The sequence below is a fragment of the Schistosoma haematobium genome, chromosome 5 (genome assembly GCF_000699445.3).
Source record: "Schistosoma haematobium chromosome 5, whole genome shotgun sequence".
Classification (NCBI taxonomy): Eukaryota; Metazoa; Platyhelminthes; class Trematoda; order Strigeidida; family Schistosomatidae; genus Schistosoma; species Schistosoma haematobium.
In genome coordinates, this window is record NC_067200.1 from 19,635,803 (window position 1) to 19,661,310 (window position 25,508).

At 35.6% G+C, this 25,508-nt stretch overlaps 1 protein-coding gene across 2 annotated transcripts in view; it reads right to left on the bottom strand.

The window, feature by feature from the left end:
• JPH1_2 (Junctophilin-1) overlaps window positions 1-24,682 on the bottom strand; it is a 33,425-nt gene extending 8,743 nt beyond the window's left edge. For both annotated transcript variants that reach the window (XM_051217688.1, XM_051217687.1), the window contains exons 1-8: window positions 24,016-24,682; window positions 17,071-17,774; window positions 13,695-14,038; window positions 12,999-13,117; window positions 10,016-10,368; window positions 7,487-7,769; window positions 4,728-5,188; window positions 1,036-1,539 (exon numbers count right to left, since the gene is read on the bottom strand). In XM_051217688.1, the coding sequence (XP_051065120.1) occupies window positions 1,036-1,539; window positions 4,728-5,188; window positions 7,487-7,769; window positions 10,016-10,368; window positions 12,999-13,117; window positions 13,695-14,038; window positions 17,071-17,774; window positions 24,016-24,424 (3,177 nt within the window). In that variant the 5' untranslated portion in view covers window positions 24,425-24,682. The remainder of the gene's footprint in view (window positions 1-1,035; window positions 1,540-4,727; window positions 5,189-7,486; window positions 7,770-10,015; window positions 10,369-12,998; window positions 13,118-13,694; window positions 14,039-17,070; window positions 17,775-24,015) is intronic.
• Between the last annotated feature and the right edge of the window lie 826 nt (window positions 24,683-25,508).

Consider the following 25,508-nt stretch of genomic DNA (forward strand, 5'->3'; position numbering starts at 1 on the left):
AGTCGTCTCAGACTTCACTGTTCTTTTACTTCCATGTCAATTGCTTTCTGTTGCCATTCTTTCCTTCTTAACTTTCTGATGTCAGACATTCTATCCGTGACTAGCGTTATATACTACTTATGTGGATATAAGTAGCCCACACCAATTTTTAAGAATATTAAAATTTACACCGGCGAGACTCTAATTTATGGACGACCTTTGAACGAATCTTAAGTGACCTTGAGAATTACTAGACAATCAGCAAACAGTCAGTATAGAATAAAAATATGTTATGCAAAACCAAAGAAATAAAGTGGATACACTTCTTATACGCGGTTCAAAAATTGTGAAGTTTAGAAAAAGGTTCAGAGGTTCTAAAATCATAATGCATACAGTAGAGGAAATCATCCATATTGCTACAGAATAGTCGGTTTTATACCTGATTGGTTCGTTCACAAATTATAGTCCCGCCGTTTTATTTGTTATAGCTGCTTAATTATCGTGTTTTATATAAAATCCCCTATAAACCGATCGTCATCCATTGGCCGGATAACATCAACAATATCCTTCTGTGGGAGAGAACAAACCAACTTCCAGCTGAAGAAGAAATTAGGAAAAGACGATGGAAATGGATAGGACATACATTACGCAAATCGTCAAACTGCATCACGAGGCAAGCCCTAACTTGGAATCCTGAAGGGAAACGGAAAAGTGGAAGGCCAAAGAACACATTACGTTGGGAAATGGTATCAGATATGAAAATGATGAATAACAACTGGAAGGACTGGAAAGGATTGACCAGAACAGGGTTGGATGGAGAATGCTGATGAGTGGCCTATGCTCCTTCACGAGGAGTAACAGACGTAAGTAAGTAAGTAAAGTAAGATGAACCGATCGTACGTTAGCATGAAGCACTGAAGTTAGCGCCGTAACCTTGAAATCTCTAAAACTCTTCTGATTGGCTCATCCATAAATTAGAATCTCGCCATTTACACCATATATACATATCATGAAAAAACAAAACAAAACAAAATAATCAGGTTATTCACTACTTACTTGAGATAAATCAATTCTTGATTCTTTATAATATATTGGTAATGGAGTTAATTGATCTTGTGGATCTTCAATCATTACATTAGCTACAACGAATGGTGATTGATTCATTCTTGAATGAGAATATTGTTGTGATGTATTTGTCATTGTAGACATTACATTAATATGATTAGTATTAGTTAAATATGAAGTTTGTATATCTCTACTCATTGAAATAGGTAATGTAGATATTTGTTTCAATGAGTCTAATTTACCTGAGTTATTCATTGAATTCTTTTGTGATAAATGAGTAAATAATAACGAATCTTCATGAATAGGAGAATAAGCATGAGCTCTTTTACGTATACCATTATCTGTAAAATAAATCACTGATGAATTATTATTAGAAGATTGTTCATGTTTAGTATTGATGTTATGATTTGATAAATGTTGAATAGTTGATAAATTGTTTTGAGTATTCCTACTTGACGATTGATTACACATAGTAACTGATTTATTGTTACTAGGCTAAATTTAGTTTCCATTTAAAAATATCAAAAAATAAACATATATGTAGTTGATTATAATTGAAATCAATAAACAAAGAGTTTAGTCAAGTGAAATTAATATTCAATTTGTTAGAGACATGTTAATTCAATGTCCATTTACCTTAGTACTTATATATATACAACTTAGTAACTAAGGGTAAATTGTTTAATCTACCTGATAGTTATCATTTACTCACGTAAAATCTGATTACTTACTTACGCCTGTTACTCTCAATGGAGCATAATGTTGGGCTGATCCAGAAATCACTTGCAAAAGACAAGCAAGCATCAAGAAACACTAAGATGTGTTTCGTCCAATCAGCGCTCATTTGGAGTCTTGGCCAGAAATATCAAGGTAGCGAAACGTCACGTGCGGAAGCTCTGATTGGTTGGCTACTACAGTGCTACTATGTCCAGTAGCATTCCAGAATATTTCGGCGACCCAAGGACATTTAGATATATTATGAAAACCCTATATTTTCTGTAATAAAATGATCCTCGGAGTAAAGTATTTTCCCTCATACTTGCATCTTCTCTCTGGTGTTCAAGTCGCTGTGCAGTTCTAGCTTTCGGGGTACCAGAATAGCTTAGGAAACTAATATAGCGTTCAATCGATAAGACTTATCACATAGACCACCGACCAGCATTTTCCAACCCAATCAGTCATGGCCCTTCCTTTCCAGTTCTATCCGATTGTTGTTCATTCTTTTAATATCTGTCTCCATTTCTCGGCGTAATGTGTTCTTTGGTCTTCCTCTTCTCCTTTGGCCTTGAGGATTCCAAGTAGGGGCTTGCTTTGCGACACAGTTGGGTGCTTTCTTCAATATGTGTCCCATCCACTTCCGGCTCCTGATTTTGTTCTCTGCTGGAATCTGGTTTGTTCTCTCTCATAATAGGTTGTTGCTGATAGTGTCTGGTCTACGGATCCGAATTATTTTGGGTAGACAACTGTTAATAAACGCTTGTATGTTCTGGATGGTGGCTCTCGTACTTCTCCAGGTTTCTGCCCCATACAGTAGAATTGTCTTGGTATTTATTTTGAAAATTCTGATCTTGATGTTGGTTGACAACTGTTTTGGGTTCCAGATGTTCTTCAATGGTAAATATGCTACTCTTGCTTTGCCAACCCGCGACTTCACATCTGCATCAGACCCACCGTGCTCATCAATGCTTCTGCCCAAATATGTAAAGGTTTCTACATCTTCCAAATCTTCTCCGTCAAGTGTGATTTGATTGGTGCGCTTTCTGTTGTATTGTAGAATCTTGTTTTTCCCTTTGTGTATGTTGAGACCTACTGCTGCTGAGGCTGCTGCTACACTGGTCGTTTTTTCCTGCATTTGTTGTTGCTTGTGCAATAGAAGAGCCAGATCATCTGCGAAGTCTAGATCGTCCAACTGCATCCTAGATGTCCACTGTATCCAATGCTTCTCCCCAGATGTTGATGTCTTCATAATCCAGTCGATCATCAGGAGAAAGAGAAATGTAAAGGCTGATGGTAACACTTAAATAACTATGATGGAAGTAGACGAATTATAGTTACGTCACATATTCGAATAAATCAAATATAAGAGACTACTTTAAATAATGAAAAGAACCCCTTCAATTTTTCTAACTCAATTTTTGTGCCAGTATACTTTGGTTATTAATAACCAGTTGTTGAAATAAATCATTAGATTTGAGTGTCTGTGTTCATGTGATTAGGTAGCCTTAATTAGATTGACGATAACAGATCTTGGGTTTTGGCGCAAAATTCATTCATTTATTTGGTTAAATAGCGCCTTGGCATTTTAACTGATGTCAGTTCATGATGAAAACATCAAATCTAATTTCTGACCTTAACATTCAACTGTAAGTCCTAATCTTGATTCCTCACACTAATCTATAGCACTCATTTAAACCTAGTAATTAGGTGAACTTTTTCAAGATCATTCATAAGTGATAGTCTCACTGATAGTCTCTCTCATTTAAATTATACTAACCGCATATACTCACTGCATTTCACAAGATGTTCACAACTTACTGAGAAACTCAAGAAATAATACCTCAAAGGTAGCTCATGTATTTTCATTCTCTTATGTCCCCTGAAGGAACAAGAGGCAATCGCTATGAAATTTATGCATCGAATATATTAATTGATAGAAAGAGATATCATGGTATGTTATGTGCTACTGATGTCGATAGATATAAGTAGTATGTATCATCAATCAAAAGTGAAATGTCTAGTAGTAGAAGGTTAAGAAGATCAAAGAAAAGAGAACAAGAACAAAGAATGATTGGTTTGGAAGCGAAGAAACAACCAATTCTGAGACAAATGATAGACGTTTTGAAAATGAAGTATTCACTGTATGATTCTCAAATTTTACTAAGATGTTCTGTAATTTTGTATTCAAATACATTCAATTGTTAGTATAGGGGGTTGTGGAGATTATTAAGTATTTGATTGAGATCATGAACCGATTGATGTTAGAACACCTTTGGAAACCTGGAAGCACTGGACGGCTGTTTATTCCTATTGTGGGACTCCGTGGGTGCGCACTGCTGAGGAGTCCCACAATAAGACGAAACGGCCGTCCAGTGCTTCCAGGTTTCCAAAGGTGGTCTAACATTCAATTGTACCCATTTGTGTTCTTGTTCACTGCAAAGCAAGCAAGACTGATTGTAAACAATTACAAATGAATATAAATGACTATTAGTCATGCATATTATTGAAATCATAAATCGATCTAAGTTAGAAAATCATTTAAAAACTGGAAACACTACGTCAGAGTTTTGTTCTAGTATAGAACTCTTCAGTCACAGTGTTTATCTAAGGCTCCTAAGCCAAGGATCGAAGCGAAGACCTTCGGTCTCGGACGAGAGGGCTTATACATATGTTCTAAATATTTACAAGTTAAATGCTTATAAAGCGAGAACTTTGTAATAATATTACACTATTTCGTACAATTTCGTTACTGTAATCAAATCTATATAGTTTTGTCATTACTATTATTATTATGTGATGATGGTAAAACTACGTCTGGAGAATCCTTAAGGCTACTGTCGGTCCCAATCCCGGATAAAGGAGGAGGGTTGGGCACAAGGTTAGCGACCCCATACCCTAGGAAACTAACTCTCTAAAAGAAAAAAATACGCTAACCAGTAATGATAATAACCAACATAGTGCATTACCGTGATTCCATTTTCTTGTAATGTTGTTAAATTTGAATATTTACTTAAATCTAATGGTGGTTGTGTTAAAAATCCTGGTAATGTTCTACGTCGTACAATTCTTTTAGATGATTCACAATTCTCGGAAGTACGTGAAAATGTTGCACTTTTTGCATCATAACTTAATGGTTTCGAATGATCACCATCGCCACCATCATGATCATGGTCATCATCAGCATTATCATCATCATATTGATTCATTTTAGGATCCCTAAATTGATTGAAGAGATTTGATTTGATTTCATGTATATGTTGTGATTCATTTAATCTTTCCATAGAATAACGTTTTTCATTATATAATGATGGTGATTGTTTTGGTGTCATTTTATAATGTCCAAAATAATCATCCATTACTGTTGTATTTGACATTAATTTATTCAATGGAATTGTTAATGGTTCTGTTTGAGGTTTGAGAATGTTAACTAACAAATAAACAAAGAAAAGAAAAGTTAAAAGAAAAAACGAGTAAAGCATATTATTCATTAAGTATATATAGATAGTACTTGTCACAGATTGATCTCTGTAGGACTTCAATAAGAATCGAACCTCCAATCGTCTGACTTAGTAACAAATGCCCAGTCATTTTGATGGGGTTTTGTTGTCTGAGCTGGATGGTTTGGTCGTCGAGCATTCATCGTTCTTCTGCCGAGTCAGTAAAACTTCCAGTCTAGTGTTGAATGGTAGAATTCCAAATTTTAATCAATTTCTGATATACCACAGTTGTTATTTAATGCTATTACTAATCACTGTTTCATTTCTAATATGTCTACACTCTACCGTTCACGAATTCTTACTAGAACTTCAGTAATATCATGAAATAAACTACCAGTAAGCTGACAATCATATTTTTATCTGAAATGATTTTGTGAAGATAAGGTTAGTTTGTCAATAGTGTCCATCAAACAATCCTTCTACTATTGTTAATACGTTTACTTTTATGAAGTGTATTTTAAATAAATAAGTGAAGAAAGGTTAGAACAAACTTAGTCTTGAGTGCTGTTAGAAGTATGAGGGCAGTTATCACTTCGCGGTTGTGCACACTGTGGAAGGGTTCTTCTGCAGGTACCTGAAAAGGAATTTGGATTAGAGGTGGTCTTAGTGATCTGAAAGCGTGACCGCAATGCCCAAGCGACAACTGCTTGCGGTCAGTCACACACCATCTTTGTGTGAGTAATTTTCGTGTTAGCTTCCGTACTTGCTGAGATCTTATCACCGGAGACGGATATCTGTGGGATAAGTTGAGGTGTGTATTTTTAGGATCGACCTCCTCGTGGGAAGGCAGCATCTCTGTTATGCTGGTTGTCTGAAGGAAACACCTTACTGTTGTCACACCTCTGTACAGTCAGCAGTATGACTTCGCCTTCGGACCTTAGGTTTGTTGCTTTTACTCTTACTGCTCTTCAACCGACCTGTTTGGCATGGTAGGACCTTGAGGAACGGTTGTTCCAGCCAATATAGCGCGGTTGGATCATCACGATAGGCAAGCCCGACATAGGTATTTGATTCAAGCATTTAAATCTCCTATTACTCAATCCATATAAATCATATTTTCGAACTTCTCTTAAAATAATTCGTTTGGTATACTCAGTTACTATCACTAGCTTATATGTTAAATGTATCGATAATTAAATGATATCAGGTTGACTACTACTATTAGACTGTCGCTAATGATGAAAGTTTAAGCGCCATGTTTCATTAACAGTTCACTGTTTGGTTAACGCAGAATATGGTAATACAACTACAGCACTCAAACGTATAGAACCCACACAGTCACAAATCAAAAGACAAAAGAGCACTGGAGAAGTGCTTATTGACTAAGAATCAAAATGTACAGAAAATTATGGGTATTTATAGATATTAGCGTTTGTTATAACATTATTATAATTCAGTCAATCCATAAAGAGGCATGTTATGCTACTGGCCAATAGTAGCATGTCACTTTAATACTTTAGAAAACTCCATCACATTCCGATTGGATGGAAACTCTTCGACTCAGTCATAGTTCTTGGAAGCTGTCCTAACAGTTCTTGTAGTGACTTTATATCCGGCTTTTTATCACGTGATTAATCCACCAATCAAAATACGATTTATACAATCTTAGCACTGTGCCTAACCAATGACGTTCGACCGGTATGAACAACCTAGCCCGTCCACTTGAGTCCAGTGTAGTGTCAGTTATTATGCCAAGCCCATATACCTTATTCGAGCTTTCGGACATCCCATTCTATCCATTTTACTCGAGCCATACATTGACCTTGTTATTTATTCGCTTATCAATCTAGACTGTTTTTATATGAGCGTATATGTGTGTGCCCTTCTTATTCCATTAATCACATGTCTGTAGCTTTATTTTGTCTGACTATAAATATTGAGTAACGCTTGACAAAGATGGAGTTGGCTTCCCAGCCATCTTCCATACGTGTCATTTTGCTCTACTCTTTTATTCGCTTCATATTCGAAATATATGTCTTCTCAAGTCAATTCTCGTTATTCGACTTATTTAATTCCGTTATTGGATAATGCGATTTAAGTCGACGATGATATACGAGAATCAGCGATAGCAAACATTTATACGATCTTGGAGTCAGATCTACGGGCCACCATACTAGAACACCACCCCACCCACCCCTATCGCAAGAAGGCAATGAGAATGGATACATATAACAATCATAAAATAGAAATAGAATAATCAATAGAAAACTGATATAAACTTTACTTACATGTTGGTAAAATGACATAATTTGATGCTTCTGATGAACTACGTGTTGTACGACTTTCTCCTTCTATTGAATCACATTCAGATGATATATCATTATCTATTCTATTAGTATAATAATTAAGATTTGGTACATGTAAACTATTCTCTGATGTTGTTGTCATTATAGGACTAGGAAATTTATTATTTAATATTGATTTATCATTATTTATTTGTTGAGAAAATGAACAATCAACATTCACTTGTGGTATTTGAAGTGTTAATGATTTGCCAATATCATTTCCAGTCTAAAAACAAAATGAAGATATGAATATACAATAGATTTAAATGAGATGATAGAATAATGATTAGTATAGGAATTTCATCCTGATGGATGCTACTACCTTGATGTAATAGTCGGGTTTGCTTATTGTAATGAATTAATCGAGATATACTGACTGGAACAATCATTCTTCAAGGGCCTATCATGCCAGGCAGGTCGGTTAAAGAAATGTAAGATTAAAAGTAGTAAACTCAAGGTTCAACGGTGATGTCGTACTGCTGATAACCATCATAACAGAGACGCTGCCTTCCTACAAGGAGGGTTGAGGTTAGAAAAGGTCGATCCTAAAAATACACACCTCACTTTATCCCACGGATATCCGTCTCCGGTGGTAAGATCTCAGCAAGTACGGAAGCTAACACGAAAATTACTCACAAAAATGTCGTGTGTGACCGACCTCAAGCAGTTATCACTTGGGCATTGCGGTCACGCTTTCAGATCATTAAGACCACCTCTAACCCAATATCCTTTTCAGGTAACTCCAGCTTATCTGCTGAAATTTTTTTCTTTTCTGAACAAATATAAAGCTAGAAGATCTCATGACGGTTAATAGTCATCCTGTTGTTATTACCCATAATTTACAGTCTGTTCTCTTTACAGGTGTTATGGCAGTAGTGATGATAATGCCGATATCAAATTGAATTAACTTAACCTGAAGAAGAGAAGAAAAGATACAGATGAAAAGAAGAAAACTAGAATCAACTTTGTTCACTTCATCTTACTAGTATGAATATTTTACATTTTACTTATATGAATGATTAGTCGAATGTTGAATAGCCTTGATCAACGAAGTCCTATTTGGCACTCATCAGCTGGATTTACCTACATCTCAGAGTTGTTGTTCACTCTAGGACTCGAACTCAGTAAGGTTTGCTTCAAACGCCATCGTATTATCCAATTAGCTACTGAGCCCTGATAGCCAATGGCTTGTACAATAGCGTGAAGCTTAAATTCACTTGTATCTTCCCGTTGATGTTTAGGACTGCAATGGGTCAGTCTCTTATTGGCATATGTACATCCTGTGCATATTGCCTTAATTCACAAACATTCTAAGTAAAGATGGATGGTGACTAGTAGTGGAATCCAGGACGCGCGTCCTGTTTATCGCTATTGTAAAGTTTTACTTAAATCAATCGAAGAACATATTACATAACTCTATATGTAAGAAATAAATGTAATTGAATAACAATAGTTTGTTATCAATCAAACGTAAAAGAAAAGAAAACTTTCTCCTTTAGACGAAAAAAGTATTCCAGAAGTTTTTTTTAACAGTTTCCTATTTCATTCTTTCATAGTGTTGAATTGTCTAGTGCTGAATTTCGTAGTTGAATTGATGAGTCGATCTAAGCTAGACCATCATTGAAAACCTAGTAGTAATGAACGGCCGTTTCGTTCTAGTATGGGACTCTTCAGCAGAATGTGTACACGATCCTACACCAATGGGACTCGAACCCACGACTTTCTGTGTTACACGCAAATGCTTAACCTGTAGACCACTGAAATGACATACAACAGTGTTAGTGTCTCACTTCAATCGATTCATGATCTTAATCAACCGTTCATCCATTTTTTCAGGTAGATAACTGTTTCACACCCAACTCCACTGGTCACGTCTTCTGATGAATCATGAATTCAACTATTAAAATTATTACAATCCCTCAAATCCCCCATTCAGATCATAAAAATATACGTCTCTAATAAGAAATTAAGATGTATGGCTGCCCGGATAGCTCATTGGTTAAGTCTTTACTGTGAAGCTTGATGACGCGGGATGCAATCCGGCAGAGAGCATCAGATACACCTTGCTAACGAATGTCAAGTAGCTAGAAACTTAGGTTCAGGGTTTCCTGTTGACCACTTCCAACCACCATCTTATCTCAACATAGTGCATGCAACATCGAGTCACCTAGACTAGTGACCACATTGAGACTTGGTCGATGGGATTCGATCTACACTAAGAAGGATTCCGGGTTTTCATCACCAACTGATATCAGCTATAATGAGATAGTAGAGAAGATGTATAGCTTTTCTGAGTTGGATGGTTTAATTGTAAAGCTTTCATCATTCTTCTAAACAACATCATCAACACAAACTTCAAGTAGACTTCTAGGCAAGACTATAATTTATAAATGAACCAATTAGATTTACGAATAACAGGTCTTAGATGTCAGCCTCGAAAATAATCATAGTAATAATGAATAATAAACCTACTGTATATTCAATATTCTTCATTTCAATTGAATGCATCTTATCATTTTCATGTTTATGTTTATTTGAATGATGTTTCTTATGACGTTTTAAACGATATGATCCAGCTCTAGATAATGGAATACCACTATTATGTTGAATTGGTTTCATTGGATCCAAATCTAATGATGGATAGTTTAGATCATTCTGTTCATGATTTTCTTCTAAATTTTGTTCTTGTGATTGATTATGTTCAATTAAATTTGCTTCAACAGTAGCTATTACATCTTTAGCTGATTGAAGTGCTGTATCAAATGCTTGATTACCACGTTTTGTTATGTTCATAAGACGTACCATATCTTCTAAATATTTTATACCTTTTAGAAAAGTTCAATAAAGAAATCATTGAATAATGAAATAATAAAAAATTACTTGAATTCATGAGTAAAATCCGCCTGGAGTCCCTCCTAGGGCTACTGCCGGTCCCAAGCCCGGATAAAGGAGGAGGGTTTGGCATGGGGTTAGCGACCCCATCCCGTAGAAAACTAACTCGCTAAAAAACGAATCCATGAGTTAACCTTAATTAGACAACCATTGAAAACCTTGAAGGACTGGATGATCGTTTTGTTTTAGTATGAGACTCGTCAACTGAATGCACTCACGATTCAAAATGTGAAACTTGAACCTAAGATCTCTAGTCTCGTATGCGAATGTTTAACTTGTAGACCACTAAATTGACATCCAATGATCTCAGTGTCTAACTTTAATGGATCTATGATCTTGTTAAACCCTACATTCATTGTCTGAGGTGGATAACTGTCTCCACTTAACATAGTTTGGACTCTAATGATCACGGCTATATGTATTTCTTGAAACCTGTAGTCGCTATAATACCCATGAACCACTACGTCAAAATCCAGTGGTTTATTCCTCTGATTTAATGCAATACTGATTTCGTTTAGTGATGTGTTACTGTCTAATTTTCAAGGTCCTGTGTTTGATTCCAAGCTGGATCGTAAGCACGAATTGTTAATGAATTTCATACTGACGATAAACAGATCTTCAGTGCCTATGTGTTTACTAATGGTTCCCCATTTGAGATCATTTTATGGCGAATATTGATAAGTTTTCTAATTGAACGCTAGATTCGGTTCCTAGCTTTCCTAGTAACTCCCAGGCTAAATCTACACAGCAACTTGAACACGATAGTAAAAGCGCAAAATTTGGAAGAAACGATTTACTCCAGGGTTCGTTCATGTACAGAAAATCTAAGTTATTTATAGTATTTTAGATGGCCTTAGGCTTGCCGGAATTTCTGGAAAGCTAGTAAACATAGTAGCAGCATGAGTAATCATCCAATCAGAAACTCGACATGTGACTTTTCGCTTTCTAGATGTTTCTGGCAAAACCTCAAATGCCCTGGTACGGCCGAGAGTGAGGAGAGTCAGCTCTCCCTCTCGAAATCCTCTCATATGGCCACGCGTAAATAACCTCTGCCAGCAGAGTCCTACTCACTGCCTTCTCTCGGCATTACTATTGTTTACGAAATTTAGAGAACGAAAAGCGAATGTCCGATGCTTTGACCGGTTTGGTGGACATGGAACGTTCACCTAGGGGAGTCGGAAAACACTCATTCCAAACTAATGGTGCACATGCACTCCAGTATCCTGAAGAAACTAATGGCGTATGAAACAATCGTTGGTGACCGGCTACCATGGGACCGCATCTCCTAAAGATCCTCCACTGCCTTGTGGACTAGACCTTTAGGTCGAAGGCTTCAAGTGTAGCCCTCTAAGAAAACCACCTGCTTCGGTTTGGGCACCCGGGAAACATCACAACCCTTAAAGAAATCGAGTGATTTATGTGGCCCATACCTGTTTGGTGTCTCCGTGCACCAATATCTATGTGTTCAAATAATAATAATAATCTATTGAATGCTGATTGAATAAGATACTTCTTAGCGTTTTCAGAACCCATTTCGGTCTTTTTCGATGAATTTTCTAAATCTCCCCAACAAATATAATTTGAAAACTTAACCAATCTCTACATAACCTTTCCTAAATCAAAGATACTTAACTAGGTTTCAATGTAAACATAGATTACAACAAACTGAACTTTAGGTTATTATTAAGTTTGTTTTGAAACTTTATTGTATTGGACTGTCATGTGTTGTGTACTGAAATCTTACCGAAACCAGTTTGTCGTATGTGAAAACCAAATACTGAACAATAACATTCACTCGCCAGTATCATTTGCGTATTATTTAGTCCTGAAGTAATATTCCTTTACTGGTCAAGTTTATCAAACTGTACAGTAAATGATCCTTGGACAAACATCAAAAGCCCAATCTATACAAACTCAGGTAGGGGAAGAAATAACGCTAAAAACATTGCCCACTCCATGTTTCAAACAGAATATCTATTCTTACATGATACACATTTCATAAATGAACATTAAGTAACATAAAATCTATGTGTAGAGCCTCATTCCTTAACCTCTTCCAAAATAATATTCTAAACCGAGATTGTATGAAGCAGCTATCCACACTATGTGTTCGATGAAGGTTGCTCAATATAGTGGATTAATTAACACAGTTGGATATCAGCTCTGCAGTTTAAAAACCTTAGGTCCGGAATCCAGTCCTCGGATGTTGAGTCTTTGATTCCCACTGTCTAGGAGTTCCATGCTAGGGAGAGACGAGTATTCAGTACCTCCAGGTCTTAGATGTTTCTTTAACTTGGATCGGTTCATGATCTCAATAAAATTACAAGTCAGTTCTTATATATCATCAGTAAAATACTCTTCATCAACGATACTGGATTAAATGGGGAATTGTACCCTTAGACACTAACTCACTGATCCTAATATTTAGTCATTCATTTCGAGACCCAAAGACTATGGGGGTTTAATCCCTGGCAGAGTCATCTGTATGAACTGTAATGGTTTTTGGAGATTAATGTGAAATGAAACGAAATAGTTAGAATTTTATAATAGAATAAGCAATTACCAGGTTGTTCAAAATCTGGATACATTTCTTTGACTAATTCACGTGTTTCTAATGAATAATCACGAGCTAATTCAGCAGCTTTTTTCGAAAGTTGCACTGCATTCTCAACTTTAGCTAAACTAAATTAATAGAAAACAAATGAAACAAGGAAATAAATATCAGCATAAGGTTGTGGAGATTATTAAGTTTTTGATTGAGATCATGAACTGATTGATGTTAGACCACCATTGAAAACCTGGAAGTACTGGACAGCCAATTCGTCTTATTGTAGGACTTCTCAGTAGTGAGCATCCACGATCCCGCATTGCGAGATTCGAACCCAGGACCTTCAATCTCGCGCGCGAACACCTAACCTCTCGATCACTAAACCGGACGGCATCCAATGGTGTTAATGTCTAACTTCAACCAATCCACGAAATTGCGCTGCCATCCTCTATTGTATTGAGGTAGATACCTGTCTCTACTCGACATGGATTAGCTCCACTGGTCACTGCTTCTGACGAGAACTCCGAGAATTCTCTCACGTGGATGCACACTTCTGAGGAGTCCCGCAATAGGACGAAACGGCCGTCCAGTACTTCCAGGTTTTCCATGATGGTCTAGCTTTAAATGACTCATAAACTCAACTATCAAATTAATCAGTATCTATCAGGAGAAATAAATGAAATTAAACAACAACAAAAAATCACTTCTTACTTCTCTCTAGCTTCATTTGCTTTAACGAAAGCATCATCAGCTATATTTCTAGCACGTTTTACAGCATTAGCCACTTCACGCATAATATGATAATTATATAATAATAAATATGATTTCGCTCCTTTTGGCCAAGAAAGAAATACTAATTTACCATTTTGATATTTTCCTTGCTCGCATACTCCATCAGGAAAATGTGTTTGACCATAACCATGTCGTTGATTTTTCACCCATTGACCTTCATAAATAACACCATCAGATCGTTCACATACTCCATAACCATGACGTGAATCAGCTTCCCATTGACCAGCAAATGTTTCAACTGTTTCAGGATCGATAGCATCTACCTGAATATACATACATATATAAGAACAATAAGTACCGATCATTGATAAAGAACCCAAACGTTTACACTTATTACTTCAGTGAATTCGAGGTATCTATCTCCAACAAACGAATAGTTTGACAAGAAATACAGTAGAGTCCTTGCTGAAGACTATTGAGTGATTCCAAAGTATCAGTTACTCACTTTATATTATTTCATGAAGACAAGATCTTCTCAAAAACACCAACTTTCTATTACTTGTAAGTTTATAGTGTTATTACTTCATGTACCAGACGCAACTTTTTTTAATCTGTAGTGCTGTTTCCTATCATTTGCACTACGAATTGATAAACATTGACAACTAAGAAGGGTTGGACAGCTGTTTCGTTCTAATATATATAATTCCTTGGCACTGGGCATCCACGACCTCGAAGACGGAATCCAGAACCTTCAAGTCTCACGGTAAATCTTCAACTTTTACACAAATAAGTCGGTAATGAATATTTTACATTTCTAACTTTTGTCACTTTGTAGCATTGTACAAACATTTTCAAAAGTCACTGGTAAATATCTTGGAGAGTTTATTTCAGCTAAAATCTCTTCACTTACTGTAGGTCTGAGTTATAATCAATTGTTTTGAAATGATAACTTAGTAAGCATTATAAACGATAAGTCTAATCCGTATCGGGTGGAGACAGTTACCAACCTCAGACAATGGAGGAAAAGTGGCGCAAGATCATGGATCGACTGAAGTTCAACAGTAACACCGTCGCATGCCATCTCAGTGGTCTGCTGGTTAATCGTTCATACGCGATACTGAAGGTCCTGTGTTCGAGTCCCTTTGGTGTGGGGTTGTGGATGTGCACTGCTGAGGAATCTCATGATAGGACGAAACAGTCGTTCAGCACTTCTAGGTTTTCAATGGTGATCTAGCATAAATCGACTCATGAATTCAACTGTTAAAATTATTACAATCTCCACAAATCCCCATCTTGATTATAATCAATTATTTTGAAATGATAGTTTAATAAATATTATAAATGATAGGTTTAACCTAAGTGAATAGTATTTCAGCTCGCTAAATGAAAATGATCAAAGATTAACATCAGTGCGTAATGCATAATTTTCCCAAATAAAAATTATTTTAGTGAAATTCATGAGTCAATTGAAGCTAGACCACTATGGAAAACTTGGAAGCGTTGGACAGCCACTTCGTCCTATTATGGGACTCTTCAGCTGTGCGCATACAAGATCCATCACACGGGACTCGAACCCAGGACTTTCAGTCTTATGAGCGAACGCTTATGCTTTAGACCACTGAGCAGGTATCCAACTGTGTTATTGTTTTACTTCAACTAATCTACGAAATTGCTCGACCATCTTCCATTGCCTGAGGTGCAAAATGACAGAGTCCTTGCGAATTATAAAAACCAGACATTAAATACTTCATTGACACATCTTCTATCAGTTATCTCTTACAAACTTCATCATTCCTTCATTCCAGTTGTTATTATAATTACTGTTTGTTTACATTCCTATTCTCCTTGCTTCTATCTTCTCACCCTTGTGCTACCAGACATTTCACTTCGAATCGATGTCACATGCTACTTATATTCGTCAACATAAGTAGCATACACCACAATACAACTGACATTAGTCTTTAATGTAAATTATATTGAGGTACAATAGTGAATGTGCAGTATGACATGGCTATTTTATTCCCATTTATGTAATAGTTGAGAAATTAATACTTCACTATACTTCAGACTTGAAAAGAGGGCTGAAATGAACTGGATGATACTATATCATTCACCATACAGCAAATTCTTAATGGGAACATACTAAAAATTTCTAACGGAAAGTAATGAGTTCTAATTGTGTTCAACATTTCTACGCCTCCTGTGCAAATTTATAAACGAGTTATGATTGTTATACCAACTCACGTTGCACCAGACTGGGTAAGTTCACTATGCTTCGCCACTTCAATTCAAATATTATAATATAATAGACTAGTTTCAATCAATTTAAAATGTATATAACTAAATAACGTGTATGTTATACGCAAAGACGGATGGTGGCCAGCAGTGGAATCCAGGACTCGCGTTACGTTCTATCTCCTACTAGTCATCTGGATGTATCTGCACTTCATTGCACAAGCCAGTGGCTATCAGGACTCAGTACTTAAGTGGATAACGCGATGGTGTTTGGAGCGAACAGTATTGGGTTCGAGTCCCAGAGTGAACATCAAATGTGAGATGAAGGCACATCCAGCTGATGAGTCCCAAATGGGACTAAACGCACACTCTAGATTCCACTACTAGCTAATATCCTTCTTTGCTTATAATACTTGTGAATCAAGGCAGTATCGCGGTAATCTGCACTGAATACACATATGTCAATAAGAGACTGATCAATTGCAGTCCTATACATCAATCGGAAGATTCAAGTAAACAATACCAAGTGAACTTGACGTGTATGTCACCTACAAACTATCAGCTGTCACTAAACATTTGAAGTTACCAATTCTAATCTCCTGAGGTTCCACACTCTAGTTTAATTTCGTATTCTGCAAACAAATTCAATTTAGCTCACTTTTAATGATTACAATAAGCATTAACATTTATTCATCTATTTAAAGACCATCAGTAAAGTTTTGTGGAGATTGTTAAATTTCATTGAAGTTAGACATTAACACCACTGGATGTCAACTCAATGACTTAAAAGCTAAGCGTTCAACATTCAAGATCCTGAGTTCGACTTACACATGAAGTGTAGTGGATGAGTACTGTTATGAAGTCCCATGATAGGATCAAAAACGGTTATTCAAGATTTCTCTGTTTTCAATACTAATCTAACTTAGATCAATTGATTGTTTCAATAATATTTAAAGACTGTATTTAACAGTGAAATTCCACCTGGAGCCCTTCTGGAGTTCCTCCCAGTCCCAAGCTCGGAGAAGGGAAAATGGTTAGGCATGGAGTTAACCACTGAACCCCATCTTGTAGAAAACTGAATCACCAAAATTTTACCACTGAAAGTAAATCACTAACATACTTGATCTAATGTGAATACTGATTCAGGTGTTTGTTCCACTTTAATCTTTGCTCGTGCTGAATGTTCTGTTATACTGCCTTGACGTCGAACACATGCAATAGATTCTTTACTTAATGAACGATTAAACAAATTTGTTAATGATTTTGATCGACGATTTGTTTTATTATGATTTAATTCTTTACGAAATTTCATTAATGAACCACTACCAATATGATTTAATTTTTGTTGACGTTTTAACATTAATTCACTACGTTTTGATGATAATACAAAACCACATTTAAATTTACATGACATACGTAAATCTTTAAAATCTTTATTATGAATATTTGATGGATTTGGACGACGACCAAAATATGGTTCATCTTCATTATCATCTTGTCCACTTAATTCTGGATCATCTAATTCAGCTACATCACCAGATCTTTGACTTAGAAGACTTCCACGACGTGTTCCTGTATTGTTGTTGTTATTATTATTATTGACAATATGATGTGTACTGTTGTCAGTATTAGTAATATTATGATGAGTATGATGTGTTGAGTTTAATAGATTTTGTAATGCTGTACGTTTTTTAATATCTAAAGCAATTTCTGCAGCAATAGCAGCTTCTTCAGGGAAAAAATTTATTACTTCCCCATATGGTATAGATGTACGTACACCAAGTCCTTCACGTACACCATTTTTATATTCACCAGCATAACTTCCTACAATGGAAAATAAGATAAGTGTGTTTACTTCTTCATTTTTTTAAATTGAACAAACATTTTGTTTGATTAATACTAACAATAAGGTTTGTAGTGTGGCGTCGAGTCGCGGTTGACTATGAACACCACTACAAGAAGACTACGTGCCGGTTAACCGATAACATCCCCTGTAAGCCAAACATCAGAAGGCAGTTGATGGTTGTAGTCAAGATGTATTCGTTGGCGATCTCGTGGTATCGAAAGAATACCGAGATCGTGCCAAAGAAGTACAAGCGGATTCACTGAGCAAACGTAAGTTCGTGCAAGGTCACAATCAACGGAAGGAAGAATGGATGTCTTTAGTACGGTTAAACAAACAAATACAGTAAAACAATCCCTGGTACAATTGGTTATAATAATAATTGTTTCCATTAAACCAATCGCGTTCTCTTGATAAAAGTAGGTCACTACACGTTATTGAAAGTTGCGTAACACTATTTAGTTGTTTAGTCTAAATTCAAGACTACATAGTAACTCTTAGCCATGAATTCAAAAATGAATCTAAATATGATCTTTTAGATATCTCAATCATAATGAAAGATTCATTGTGAAAGAGAAAGAAAGATAGCAAGCAGCTTTGTCTGACACTGGTTCTTACTTGGAATTTGTCTGTCAGTTGTACTTTATGCATGACATTGCAGTGTAGTTTATTGTATGAATTCTGTATGATGTCAAATTCACCTGTAGAACTTCTAGGGTTATTGTGGATCTCAAGCATGGATAAAGAATGAGGATTTCGTATGGGATCCGCAATCTCATCTCATAGAAAACAATCTTGCTAAGGAAAAACGCCAATCATACTTGTTCGAAAAATATTAACACTGATAATATGATTCGTTATCAAGTCATTTACGTTTTGCAATATTTGTTAGAAAATTTATCACAAATGCTCCCAAATAACCTGGTACGGCCGAGAGTGGGGAGAGTCAGCTCTCCCTCTCGAAATGTTCTCATATGGCCACGTACATACAACCATTGCCACAAAATTCCTACCCACTTCCTTCTCGCGGATTACTGTTGTTTACGAAATCGAGAGGACGAAAAGAGAATACCCGGTGCTTTTCCGGGTTGGTGGACACGAAGGATTCACCTAGGGCAGTTGGAAAACCCTGATTACAAACCAATGGTTCACATGGAATCCAGTATCCTGAAGAAACTAATGGCGTATGACACAATCGTTGGTGACCGGCTACCATGGGGCCGCATCTCCTGACATTGCTCCACTGCCTTTTGGATTAGACCTTTAGGTCAAAGGCTTGTAGTGTGGCCACCTAGGAAGAATCCCAGCCCTTACACATATGGAGTGATCTATGTGTCGCATACCTGTTTGGTACGCCGGGAAATGGAGATAGACATGAGAAGAATGAACAAAAATTGGATGGAATTAGAAAAGGAGGCCCAGGACAGAGTGGGTTGGAGAATGCTGGTCATCGGCCCATGCTCCATTGGGAGTAACAGGCGTAAGTAAGTAAGTAATACCTGTTTGGTGCCTCCGTGTATCAATGTTTATGTATTTGAATAATAATAATAAATGATAACAGTAATCAACTGATAATGCAATCAGCTCCTGAAATTCAATTTGATTTGCCATGTTTTATGTAACATTTCATAACAGTTGTTACCTGGAATACATTATGGTACTTAGGTATATTCACATAACTACAATTACTGTTTAATTTCAATTCAGTTTAGTACGTTTGTAAGCAGTGTCAGAATCTCCACATTATTGATATCAAAGACTGTAATTGATCAGTCTCTTTTGGTGTTTGGGTATACTGGATGGATTGCATTAATATTGTCACTAAGTTAAAAACATTTTAATCAAGATTTGATGGTAGTTAACAGTTTTGGTGGTTTTGTTCTCTGAGCTCAGAGAACAAAACTTCATCAAAATCATCCACCCGAGCTACAAATCTTCTCCACCATCTCAGTAGTTAACAGTGGAATCTAGAACACAAATCCCATTTTGTTTGGAACTCGTCAGCTGAATGAAATCATACTCCAGTGTTGATATTCATACTAAAACTTGAAGTCCATACCTTTCGCTTTAAATACCTAGAATGTTATGCACCGAGATACTGTTATAACTTGTGGCCTGTGTGCCCTGTTCATATATAACGTAACGATACCGCCAATTAGAGAGCAGTGAATTGTCGATCGGACTAGCGACGCATAAAACACGTACGAGCAGTCTAGAGTCCTTATCGGTCCTGCTTCCTGCCTAGCCCTGGCCTGCCCATGGAGTCCAGAACACCAATCTCAGCCTCTGAGATATGAATCATGTGTTTTAAGCATACTGAGTTTATATACCAACCAGACAGACCACAACGTACCAATAAAGTATAAAACAACATTTGTACAAATTTAGCCCAATGTGGCTGTGAATGTGGGAGGTAGTCATTGATAGACTCGGGATAACTCAAGAATGATAAATCGTACAATAATAGTTCATAGGTCAAAATAAAGCTCATAATAAGAGAAACATGAATATGAATAGTGTAGTTATTTAACAATGATACGATAAAAATATACGTATAGTAGTGGTCCATAAATGGCTCCCAAAAGTTACCATTCATTATGCTTATCGGAACTTAACAGATACTGTATTTAGAAAGCTGACCATTTCTGCATCAATGAGATGCAAGAATATCCATCTGATGAGTTTCAATTAAGAAGTGAGATGAACTGTAGATTACATTACTGGTCATTACCCAATTCTACTTTCATTTTATTACGGTTTCAATTTATTATTATTATTACTCATTTAAGTGATATCATGAACTGATATTAGCAAGAGCATAAATTGAAAACTAAGAAGCTTTGATCACACAGGAACGATTAATAAATCTAGATAGAGACTCTTTAAATATAAGTAAATGATTGAGAGAAATGGAACTCTTTGAACTATTCTATAACAGAATGAGGATTTGTGGAGATTGTAGTAGTTTCAACAGTTGAATTTATCAGTCGATTTAGGCTAAACCTGAAAGTACTGGACGGCTGTCTTGTCCTATGATGGGACTCCTCAATAGTGCACACCCACGATTCCACCTCACAAGATTCGAACCCAGGACGTATCAGTCTCGCACGTGAACGCTTAACCTCTATGCCACTAAGCTGACTGGCATCCAGTGGTGTTAATGTCTAACTTCAACTAATCCACGAAATTGCGTCACCGTCCACTATTGTCTTCAGTGAGTTACTATCTCACAACAGACCCGGTTGAACTCCACTAGTCACTGCTTCTCCTTAGGACTCCAGAAAATACCTATTGAAGGCAGTCAGTAGTCAGCATATATTGGTTGGTATCAGAAGGGGCTTTTGTGGATTTTATAGTAATTTCAATAGTTGAGATCATGAGTCAATTGAAGCTAGACCACTATGAAAAACCCGGAAACACTGAACGGCCGTTTCGTCCTAATGTGAGACTCCTCAGCATAATAAGAATAAGAATAAAAAGAAGCCGAATTCAAATTCACAAGATGTAAGTCACTAGAACTTATGGATTATATAAATGGCTTTCAATATAATTAAGCATATCTTCAATCCATCATGTCTATAAATGTTATGTTTGATTATACAATAAGCATAACTATGTTATCAGTTACCTTTCTATTTTGTTTACATACAATAATACATACAAATAAACTAGTTTAATTCACTTAGAATTCCATTTCATTTAGTAAAGAGTTTAAAAAAGAAATAGTAAGACTATGATGTGAGTTACTTATATTCATATAAGTAGTATATAACGCGAATCAGCAATAGAATGTATTTCAGTAGAAGATCGATAAGGAAAGAATGGGTGCGGAAAGTAATTGGTATGAAAATGCAGGAACAATGAAATCTGAAACGATGGATTGATATTTACATAAGGAACAGTCAAGTTTGAGACAATTGATATATATTTTGTTCAATGAAGTATTTACTGTATGATTCACAGATTATACTAAGATGTTCTGTAATTGTATATTCTGATACGTTTGACTGTTCCCACTCGTGTGCTTGTTCACTACAAGACGATAGTTTATGGACGAGCCAATCAGATTTTAAGATAACAGGTTTTGGATATTGTCACGAAATTCGCTCACCTATTTGACCAAATAGTGTCTTGGCATTTTGACTGATCGTGGATGCATACTGATGGGGAGTCCCAGGATAGGATGTAACAACCGTCCAATACTTCCAGGTATTCCATGATGGTCTAACTTCAATTGACTTATGATCTCAACTATTAAAAATTACTATAATATCCACAAAAACCCCTTTTTGATATGGTATATTAATTTATTAGAAAAAGTACATTATAACGTTGAACATATATTCACTTATAAATGGATACACAATGTTACGCTTTTATTTCTATTTACAATATGATTTGATGGATAATAAGTAAAACCTGATAATTAGGCATTTATTCTATAGGCTGATAAACCATACCCTGAATATGATTCTTACAATCATAGACGTTTTCAATAAATTTTAATCTTTTTTTTTCGTTTTGTATATATAAGTACGTAGTTTTGTTGCTAGATGCAAGCTACTTGGTTGGGGTCCTCGTAATTATCGTAACCAATGGTTGGAGACTTTGAGTGACATGGTTCAGAATCGATCACAATGGCATAGGTGTATACACTCACTGTCTTCCTTTAAACTATGAGATTAAAATCGCTTCATATCTTTCCATCTACGTACTAATTCTATATTCCTCTGCTACATCCTTATATGCAATCTTTCTTTTATATATTACGATCATTGAATTAACTACTTGTATGAATCCGGTGTTCATCTTGTTGTGCTAATGAAGTGTGTCAACTTGAACCGATATATAAATGTGCCTGGTTGTAACTGACTCATTATAAATCTGACTAGTGTTTTCTACATAAATTGAGAAAGTTTAATCATGGTAAAAAAGAAACTGTATTTAAGTAGTGTATTCTAAAATGAAAGTTTAAACAGTTAACCGGTATGTTATAGGTAACAAGATATTATGTGTTATACTATTGATCATTTGATGGGATACAATTAATTTTGGCTTGATATTCACAAATCTGAATCAATGACATAAGGTAATAAAGAATGAAAATCTGATAACAGAATAACTGGTTAGTAAAAAATGAAGAGTCGTTTTGATATGACGAAATTACGTCAGTCAGTCAGCTACACCGTAGGACCAGGCACATTTATGTATCGGTTCAATTTGCCATACCTCATTAACACAACAAGATGGACATCGAATTCATAAAAGTAGTTAATTCAATGATGGTAATATATGAAAGAAAGAATTAGTTGGTAGAAAGAAAGATATGAAGCGATTTTAATCTCGTAGTTCAAGGGAAGACAGGCAGTGTATACACCTATGCCATTGTGATCAACTCTGAACTATATGACCCAGTCTCCAACCATTGATGATGATAGTCACGCGGACTTCAACCAAGTAGTCTGGATTTACCAACATGGCTCAGACTAGAAGTTAGTGACTTCAAGCACTGATGCCACGTTTTGGTTTGGCCGCCCTTAACTTTATTCCAACGATCCCAAACACTAGTCAGCATTCCGCGTCGTGCTAATGAACTACTAAGTACATAATAATGATAATAATCAAATAATCATTAAATTCTATGAAGCACATCGATAGATATTACAGTTTACCTGGAAACGGCTTAACACTAAGTAACCATGACTTCTTATGGGTCATAAACGTTTTCAAAAATTCATATGGGTAATTATAGAGACTAACAGGAACACGTATATATATTGTCCGTGACTGATCTTCTTTGAATGTTTTGTTATCATCCTTCGGTCTTGGATATAGATACTATCTTAACTTAAACATTCTGAAACTCATAGGATTCCAATCCGTTGACAGTCAACAGGCACATCAACGTAGATCTAATCTATGAACCTACATAAACATTTCAATCAATCACAAGGTTGAAAGTCAATTGAACAACAGAGTTAATAAGAATGAAACTATGAATAAAGACAGTGATTTATCATCTGTAGAGTATGCGAAAAGCTTACTTCTACATGAAATAGGCATTGATGATGGTGCTCAGAACGATACTGAAAGGTTGACCAAAAGAATCATCTAACTTAATAAACATAACCCCTCCAAAAACATCCTCCTTAGCTGTAAATCTATGTCATTATATATATACACACATATTAAAAAAGGAAGCCAGGATTGAAAAGAACTTACCTCCATCTGCATAAGTTTCTACACCAAAACTAGGAAAACCATTTTCAAATTCACCTTCAAATCTTCCAATTGAATCTTCTTTACATTTTATTCCACATTTAATAAAATCATCTTTAAATTGTCCCATAATAACCCAATCTTCTCGTGTAAATATTCCATAACCATTACGTCGATTATGTGCCCATTCACCTTCATACATAGCACCTGGTGCATTTGGCCATAAAAATACACCACTTTTCTCTGAACCAGAATCCCATAAACCAGTATATTCACCTTGACATTTATCTTTTGTAATTAAACCTAAACCAACAGCTTTCTCATTTAACCATTCACCAATATATAAACCAGAATCTTTAAATTCATATCGACCAGCTGGTAAACAAGTTGCTTCAGTTTTTACTAAATCCATATTATTATCACTTCCAAAACATTATACATCATTATAAAGTATCATTTATGATAGATAATCCTTAGTGTTTATGGTAATGCACAATGGAAGATCTTTATCACTATGTATAACATTCAAATGAGTCTACACTATCCCATATTTGTTTACTCATGTTGTGAAAAGGTAAACGAAACCTTCATAATAAAGAATAACATCAATGACATAAATATACTACTATTATCAAATGGATCAAACAAATACCCGATAAGACAGTTTGGAATGTATGACACATTTTGTCCTAAATTTCAGCTTCCTTATTTATTTGCTTTTTTCCCCTTTCTTATAAGAACTAACACCTGATTGGTTGTTTTTTAAATTAACCAATCAAATCAATGAAAACGTTTCATGATGTTTCTATTCTATCTTCTGATTGGTTAGTTTCATTGCACAATACATACCATATAAGGGATCGATCAATAGGTAACTGGGCAAACAGAATATGACTACCGATCGATAGCACACACGTACACACACATGTAAAGATGGTATTTGGTGAAAATATTTGAAAAGAAAGAATCATTTGGCAATAAACTATGTTTTGTACTTTCATTAAGATGCATAGAAACTCCTACACAGAAATCATCAATTATATCTTATATAAGTGAAAGAAAATGTATAAACAGTTCTATTTTTCTTATGGATTAGTTAAAATAATAAAAATTAACATGGTTACAAAGAACAATTAATGAGATTTGGCAAAGTATTCAAAGTGTAAATGTACATGTCGTAAAGTGGATAAATATAAGAATGAACATTTTTGATAAAGTTTTGTTCATTGAGCTAAATGGTTTGGTCGTGGAGCTTTCATTTTTTTCTTCTGAACGATATCATCATCATCATAAACTTCAAGTAGAAGTTCAAACGAAACTATCCAGCTCAGAGAACAGAATTTCATCAAAATCATCCACTTGAGCTATAAATCTTTTTCACCATCTTACAAACTAATATATATATAAACAATTAGGATTGGTTCATTAGAATGAAATAGATTGTATCATAACTAGAATTTTTGTATTTCGTAAGAAAAACTAGGAATTCCTTCTGT